We start from the raw sequence: 8,647 nt of genomic DNA, 5'->3' as shown, positions 1-8,647 counted from the left end.
GTTTGTGGAAAAGTGGGAAAAATTCAGAAAATATATGCAAGAAAATGGGAATAATGACGTAATCTTCATGGCGGCTTTGGAATGATTGGCTTATAGCAGAAAAGTAAGACCAATGGTGGTATGATTGGCTTTATGATGTACAAAAGAAATAATAAGAATACGATGAGGAATGAAGGTACATGTGTAATATAGATGAGATGCGTGGTGGGAGGTGACGGGACGTCAATAGTAATGATACAACCAGTTCTATATGTTATGGATTTATGATGTCTATGTTGTATATTATGAAGTGTTTACAGGTATTTTCATTAGAGTTAATTTAAATAATTTGTGAGGAAGGAATTAAGAAGCAAGAATTTGGGAAAACAGTAATTCATAAAGGCTTTATTCTGTAATTGTGATGGAACAAATCATAGATGTATAAGATTGTACAAGAATTGCTTAATAAAGAAATTTTCATCCAAAAAAAAAAGGAAGGAGGAGACCTACTGCCTCATGGGGGCAAGACCTACTGAACAGAGTTGCTGTGGCATGGCACAGGTGAGCAAGGTCTTGCTTCTTCTAATACTCTAATTATTCTAATAAGACTTATCTTCCAGTAAATAGTTATTATCATGTTCTATGTGATTTATTGCTGGGTGGCTCCCTGGCACATAGCTAGAAAGGTGTGACGAAAGTCCTCTACTTTCCGTCTTTATTGTACAACCTACTTCTCAGATTGTGCAAGGCTTTAATGGGGATGTCCTGAGGTAAAGTTCACCTCCCACTATCCCAGTTATTCTCCTTATAAACCCCCTCACAACCCTTGGAGTTTAAAGGTAAAATGAAAGTGCTCTTCCGGCCCAAAACGTGGCACGGATTCTCTTAAGCTCTGAGGGGAATTATGAGACTATTCTTAATGTACACAACAGTAAGGGGTTCTCCTCACTCGAGCTTTCCCCCACTTGAAGCTTTCCTCCCACCTGAGGAAACTTTGTGTCACCCTCGAACCAGTCTCCCTCTTCCTCCTCCTCTCGGTGCACTCAAGGGACAACAACCTATCCTTTCTGCCTTAGATAAGGGGTTTTGTCCTTTTAATGAGTATCCCCACCAGATGAGCCATAGATACCTCTGCTGGAAAGATCACACAGACGATAGTACAGATGGAACTTTAATTTAACATTTAATGGCTTATGAACTTAATGGTTGCATTCAAGGTTCATGTGTACAAACATGTGGTTTCATTTGAACTGTTCTTGTAAAACATATAACTTCAAACCTCACTAGTTCCTCACCTAACACTACTCCAGGGCAGGAGAGTGCTAGAGCCCTGTCTATTCATGTTGTATGGGATCAATTCCAATCTGTTACCTCCGAGGATGTGGACAGGCTGCTTGGACGAGTGAAACCGACCATCTGTCTCCTTGATCCTTGCCCGTCCTGGCTAATAAAAGCGAGCCGGGAAGGGCTGGGCGATGGGCTCCGCAGGGTGGTGAATGCTTCCCTCTACGAGGGAGCCTTCCCAGACCCACTGAAAGAGGAGGTCATTAAACCGCTTCTTTAAAAAACATCTTTAGACCCGGCCAATATGACCAACTACCACCCAGTCTCAAATCTACCATTCTTGGGCAAGGTGATTGAGCGGGTGGTTGCTGAACAACTCCAAGCATGCCTGGAAGAAGCGGACCGTTTGGATCCCTTCCAATCGGGATTCAGGCCTCACCATGGGACTGAAACTGCCTTGGTCGCGTTGGTCGATGATCTCCGGAGAGCTAGGGACAAAGGTGAGAGCTGTTTCCTAGTTCTGCTGGATCTCTCAGCGGCCTTTGACACCATCGACCATAACATCATTCTGGACCGTCTAGAGGGGCTGGGGGCACTGTCATACAGTGGTTCCGCTCCTTCCTCCTGGGCCATGTTCAGAAAGTGGTGGCGGGGAATGAGTGTTCAGACCCCTGGGCACTCACTTGTGGGGTGCCCACGGGTTCCGTTCTCTCCCCCATGCTTTTAAATATCTATATGAAGCCGCTGGGAGAGATCATCAGGGGGTTTGGGCTGGGTGTTCATCAGTATGCAGATGACACCCAGCTCTACCTCTCTTTTAAATCAGAACCAGTGAAGGCGGTGAAGGTCCTGTGTGAGTGCCTGGAGGTGGTTGGAGGATGGATGGCAGCTAATGGATTGAAGTTGAATCCTGGCAAGACAGAAGTACTATTTTGGGGGGACAGGAGGCGGGTAGGTGTGGAGGACTCCCTGGTCTTGAATGGGGTAACTGTGCCCCTGAAGGACCAGGTGCGCAGCCTAGGAGTCATTTTGGACTCACAGCTGTCCATGGAGGCACAGGTTAATTCTGTGTCCAGGGTGGCTGTCTACCAGTTCCATCTGGTACGCAGGCTGAGACCCTACCTGCCCGCATACTGTCTCGCCAGAGTGGTGCATGCTCTGGTTATCTCCCGCTTGGACGACTGCAATACGCTCTACGTGGGGCTACCTTTGAAGGTTACCCGGAAACTGCAATTAATCCAGAATGCGGCAGCTAGACTAGTGACTGGGTGTGGCCGCCGGGACCACATAACATCGGTCCTGAGAGATCTACACTGGCTCCCAGTACGTTTCTGAGCACAATTCAAAGTGTTGGTACTGCACTTTAAAGCCCTAAATGGCCTCGCTCCTGTATACCTGAAGGAGCGTCTCCACCCCCACCATTCAGCCCAGACACTGAGATCCAGCACCGAGGGCCTTCTGGCGGTTCCCTCATTGCAAGAAGTGAGGTTACAGGGAAACAGACAGAGGGCCTTCTCGGTAGTGGCACCCGTCCTGTGGAACACCCTCCCAGCAGATGTCAAGGCAATAAGTAACTATTTTACTTTTAGAAGACAACTGAAGGTGGCCCTGTTTAGGGAAGTTTTTAATGTTTAATGCTGTACTGTTTAAATATTTGGTTGGAAGCCACCCAGAGTGGCTGGGGAAACCCAGCCAGATGGGCGGAGTATAAATAATATATTATTATTATTATTATTATTATTATTATTATTATTATTATTATTATTCTATTCCACCCTCACCCACGCTCACACTCTCCTGTTTCATCTCCCTCTCTCTCTCCCAACTGTCACTAACTGCCGTTTTCTCCTCATAGAATGTTCATAACCCCGCCCCCACAAGCATGTGATGTAACTCAGGGTAGGAGATGCATTAACCCTGATACATCCAGGCTGTGACCAAATATATCATCCTAGGGTTATTTCGTTACAAAAGGGACTCATAAGGGCAGGCCTCGGATAGGCTATGTCTACCCATGTAAACCAGCTGAGGCTTGAAGATGGCCTTAGAACCTCCCAAATCTAGATGTTCTCTCTGATCTGCATCATTAAGGTCAATCAGCTTGATGAGTACCAGTGGAAAATGACATTATCACTGGTGGCCCCACACTTGAATGCTGCTTGACCCACTTTCTTGCAGTCCTTAAGCAGTCCCTAAAAACTATTTTTTATCCCACTAACCTTTTATGAGTTTCATTCCTTTTTAATGGTTTTATTTGATGCTGCTCTTATTATGTTTATTCTAGATCCATTTCTAACCCAGGTTTAGGCCCAGTTTTGGCACACAAACTGCTTGGGTCGCCCTGTATGATGATCTCTGTGGGGAGTGAGACAGTGGGAAAGTGTCTCTGTTAATTCTGCTTGACCACTCCTTGACTTTCTAGGTCATCAAGACTGCTTCCTCCACCCTTCCCCTCCACTGCAGGAGGAGCCTCTCAGCCTTCTATACCCCCTCATTGTTGTCAACATGGGTGGAGAAGGACCCCCCCCCCAAATATTGTGTTTGGTGGGTCCAATAGAAGTTGGCACCTATCTTCTTACCCATTGTTTCTCTAAACCTCTATCTCTATACATTTTCTTCTCTGTTTAGAGACAGAAGCCTTGAGAAATAAAGAAGATTCAGAATCTTAGTGTAAATCAGGAATAAAAGGAGAACTAATTTTTATAAGGAGTGAAATTATTCAGGGGTGTTACTCTTCCACCAAGGGAATCACCAACTTTTTAAAGCCAGTGAGCACATTTGGATTGTTTAATAAGGAGGGAATAACTGAATTAGTGAATTTTGTGCGGTCAGCACCATGCATTTGGGTCAGTCCCCACACTCCCAGTTGAGCCCCGAGAGAGAGAGAGAGAGAGAGAGAGAGAGAGAGAGAGAAAGAGAGAAAGAGAGAAAGAGAGAGAGAGAGCCACTTTGCTTTTCCTAAGGGTCTGGGTCTCATTTTTATTTAATGAACATTTGATACAAAATTATTTCCCACATATTTTTGTCACAAAATCAGTCTTAAGATAGCTTGAATTCGAATTACAATTCATATTAATCACACATCCTCTCATTTGCGTGACCCATATAAGAATGATTATAGTGTTAGATTGTGTTACATGACTTGCAATCACATGGCAAGGTTCCTTGGAAATGGTGTCACAACTCTTGTTGCTTATTTGTTTTTAATTACTGAGCTTATATAAAAAGAGAGCACTGCTGATGTCTCTGAGGAAAGCAAAAACTCCTAAGAGAAAGAGAGTTGAACCTGACCAGGCAACCTATAGAGGATTAAGGAGAAAGAGACAGCAAGAGAAAGATGGAGATATGGGCATTTTTGATTGCTCTGCTGGTGGTTCTTCTGATTATGCTCTACCTGAAACAGCTCCAGTCAAATAGGCATTACCCTCCAGGACCTCTCCAGCTTCCTCTCGTTGGAGCCATATGGCTGTTTGGATTCAAGATTCATGAAAATACTCTCGTTCAGGTACTTATAGCTTAGTAATAAGTCAGTCTGGTGTCAGCAATTGTTTTATCTATTTTCCCCAACAACTGTGATATTGAACCTTAAACAATAGCATGGGTTAACATGGTAAATGCCATAAGCCTCCGTTGTCAGAAGCTATAAGCAATACAAATAATAGTAATAATATAAAGGATATTTTTATTAATACTGCAAAGCACAAAACCATATAAAAGTTGAAAATGTGCTTTAAAAACTACTGATCAAAAATATTTATTGTATACTGTTAAACTGAGGAAGGAGGAGAGAACACCTTCAAAGGAAGAATGGCAAAAATTGAAAAAAAGATACAAATTTAGAATCTTTTAAAGATTTAAAGATTAAAAAGTTATTTCCCATATGCAAAGACCATGGTGGGGGTTGAAGTGTAAGAAAACAGTACAGAATATATTCAGAAACATGTTAGGATGAAATTAGATGAGATGGAACTTCAAAATGAAATCGTATGTAATTCAAGTTATAAACATTGATGTTGGGTGAGCGGGTTGTCACTTGATTTGTTGCATTGGAATATAAGTGCTATGTAACAAATGTAGCTTTTTATATGGGAGAAAAGAATAAAATATTATTACAAAGAAAAGACTGACCACATAGGTCTTCAGCATTCATTCATGGCAGCCTCTCAACAGGTACTAACCTGTTCGGGTTTCATGGGCGTAGGCAGGGGGGGCAGGAGGGGGCATCTGCCCCCCCCTAGAAGCAAAAAATTATTGTATTTTACAGACCATAACCAGCACTTTCCCCCTCCAAAAACTGAAGTGGAAAGGGCTTTGCTTTAGCAAGAGCAGCTAAGTCTCCGCTTGCTTGGGGGGGGGGCGGAACACAGCTGTAACAAAAACACATCAAATAAATAAAGCAAAGTGGATACCGGTACTTAAGCAGTTAAGACCATGGAGCAGGAATATCCCTTCAGGCAAGGTTTGATAGCTGACCACTTCACCCTATTGTTCTTCAGTGGGAGTTGTTAATGAGCATTCAGGGATCGCAATAACAGTTTTATTGGCAATTTAATGAGGGTGCAGAGGATTCAATTTGACTAAGGTGGCCCTGCAAGGCTAAAAGGAAGTGAATAAGAAAGGGGGGCTGTAGCTTTGATAGACACAGTGATGTTTATAAAAAGCAGTGGTGTTCCAGTCTGCCCCTCCTCCTGCATCTGTATACTGTAAATCAGGGGTGGCCACCTCCCAAGAGACTCTGATCTACTCACAGAGTTAAAAACTGGGAGTGATCTACCCCCTTTGGGGGGGTTCAGGTCAAAGCTGTTGAGTTTTTTTTTAAGAAAGGGAAGCCCTGTTTTGGGGGGTTTAGGTCAAACTTGTTGAGCTTCTTTTAGGAGGGAGGGAGGCCCATTTTTGTTTAGGGCTTCAGGTCATAGTTCAGCTTTTTTTAGTGAGGAGGAAAATTTTGGGTGAGCTTTTTTTAGGGGTGCCAGTGATCTACCAGTGATCTACCACAGACACCCAGTGATCTACTGGTAGATCACAATCTACCTGTTGGACGTCCCTGCTGTAAATCAAGCAGAGAGAAAGCTGCTTACAAGGCTCCTGTACAGGCGTACCGGTATCTTCCTCTTGCTGCAGAGTTCTAGCATCACAGCGTCACCCAGAGGCACCCACAAATGTGAGTTATCCCTCTCTCTATTTCTTCCTTCCTTCCCTCCCTCTTCCATCCTTAATAAAATAGGGGGGGCAGATAAGCCCCACATAGAAAGCCCATCAACATGGGGGGTGTGTGTGAATCTTTCAAATACGGAATTTACCAGTAATTGGGGGGGGGGAGGCACCTAGGCCTCTAGGAGTTGGCTGCTATGCCTAGGAGTAGGACAATTCAATAAAGCAGGATGATGCATATGCTATGGTAATATATCAATAGAATCATAGAATTGTAGTCGGAAGGGACCACAAGGGTCATCTAGTCCAACCCCCTGCAATGCAGGAATTTCTTCCTAAGGTGGGGCTTGAACCCACGACATGGTTGAAATATTATGCTGATATGCAGCAACGCCTCGGAGCCGTCGTGGCTGCGGCCGTGCCTTGCCTCGCCCTCGCCCGCCCTGCCACCCCCTCTCGCCTGCCCGACCCCTCCCGTCCTCTCCAGCCAAGCAGGGTAGCCGCCAATGCTGCCAGCCCCAGAAGCACAAGGTGGCCGCCACCGCTGCTGCCGCCGCCACGATCTCATCGGGCCCGCTGGCCCTGTAGCCCCGCCCACATTCCCACTTCGTGGCCCCTCCCCTCCCGTGCCTTGGCCCTGCCCCTGAACGACCATGGCTCCCCCCCCTAGTTTTGATCCTGGCTACGCCCCTGTCCGGTTTTGCTAAATTGGTAGCATGAGAAACCATCAGATTACTTATTCACACAACTAACTCTGGGACAAGCAATTAACACTGGGCAGAAAGCCAAGGTCTGCCTCAGCCATAGCAACTGCTCTCTCATTGGTTAAGGATTAGCACTGAGTCCTGTTATCAGAGAAAGCTAGCACAGTATGTGGTGTGGTGAGTGTAGGAGGAGAAGTGCTGTAACAGTTGGTTGTGTGTGTGTGAGAGAGAGACAGAGAGGAAAGGATTTATTTTACTTTGTTTTTTTAGTTCTAAAATTGTACATAGAAATTCTGGATTTCTTTTATTTAATAAATCCTGTAAATAGTTATTCTGCATCCAGGCGTCTAGTCATTACTACCGCCAGAATCTTCCGGATTGTGTAACACTCTGCTACGTTCAGGCTGAAGCCACACCTGACACTTTAATATTCTAAGATAACTTGTGCTATTCAATTTCTGAAGCCTGGGGATGTTTTCATCTTGTTTACTTGAACTAGAAGTGCTAATAATAATAATAATAATAATAATAATAATAATAATAAACAATTTAAATACCAAATTCCTCTTAATGGATCTCTGCAGTAAACTAGGGTTTCCATATTTTAGGAAACCACCAAAATTGTTGAGCTTTTTCCATTGTGTCGGGTGCTCCCTGACATTTTGCCTGAAACCTGACCCAGTGCTCTAGCCCAGCCTGTACCCTCCAGATGTTTTTGACTACGATGCTCATCTGCCCCAACCAGCATGGCCAACAGTCAACAATAATGGGAGTTTCAGTTCAAAAGCATCTGGTGGGCTACAGTTTCCACATCCCTGCACACAAAATAATTGTAACAAAATCATTTTCTGGCACAGGAGGGCTGATCACTATGAAGTGCCTCTGCTGCTCTGATCCTAGGCAGAGGCAACATAGACAGCAAAGAGTAAAATAAATGGGTTGAAATGGAGGGAGAGGATGAGGATGAGGTGGGGAGATGATAGGAAGAGAACTGCACATAGTGAGAAGCTGCAGAGGTGAGGGAGACTGAAGCTCTTGTATTAAGTTGAAATATCCAACTGCATTTTTGAACACATTATTCCTCTCCTCTCTTTTGACCAAAATGGTAGCTGGGAAAGCAATATGGAAATATTTTCACCCTATGGATAGGACATCTACCCATTGTAGTACTGTCTGGATTCCAAGCAGTGAAAGAAGCTCTCATTGACCACTCGGGCGAATTAGACGGGCGATCAGAGACTCCTTTCCTTAGGACGATGGCAAAAGGAAAGGGTAAGTAGTGAAGAATAGTGAAGAATTATCTGAAGAAGTGTGCATGCACACGAAAGCTCATACCAAAATAAAAACTTAGTTGGTCTTTAAGGTGCTACTGAAGGAATTTTTTTAGTGAAGAATAAGAATTTCTTACTGGTATTTTCCCAAGAGAAAACATTTAAAGGGCTGACCAGAAAAATGGTTCTCTATTATTGTTGCACTCAACAGGAAATAGGTTACCTAGGAGTGAACAACTAGGGGCTGAGGTCCCTTCA

The 8,647-nt window shown here is 44.2% G+C and overlaps 1 protein-coding gene across 3 annotated transcripts in view; it reads left to right on the top strand.

The window, feature by feature from the left end:
* Positions 1-4,527: 4,527 nt before the first annotated feature.
* LOC132592137 (cytochrome P450 2A5) overlaps positions 4,528-8,647 on the top strand; it is a 33,656-nt gene continuing 29,536 nt past the window's right edge. The window contains exons 1-2 of one of the 3 annotated variants that reach the window (XM_088669283.1): positions 4,528-4,768; positions 8,228-8,390. In XM_088669283.1, coding sequence (XP_088525409.1) covers positions 4,601-4,768; positions 8,228-8,390 — 331 coding nt within the window. In that variant the 5' untranslated portion in view covers positions 4,528-4,600. The remainder of the gene's footprint in view (positions 4,769-8,227; positions 8,391-8,647) is intronic. The other 2 variants (XM_088669282.1, XM_060274305.2) reach the window with 2 other exon arrangements.

Source organism: Zootoca vivipara, chromosome 5 (genome assembly GCF_965207765.1).
Source record: "Zootoca vivipara chromosome 5, rZooViv2.hap1.1, whole genome shotgun sequence".
In the NCBI taxonomy this organism is placed as follows: Eukaryota; Metazoa; Chordata; class Lepidosauria; order Squamata; family Lacertidae; genus Zootoca; species Zootoca vivipara.
Note: the sequence above shows the minus strand (reverse complement) of the source record. Positions and strands in the feature narration are given on the sequence as shown.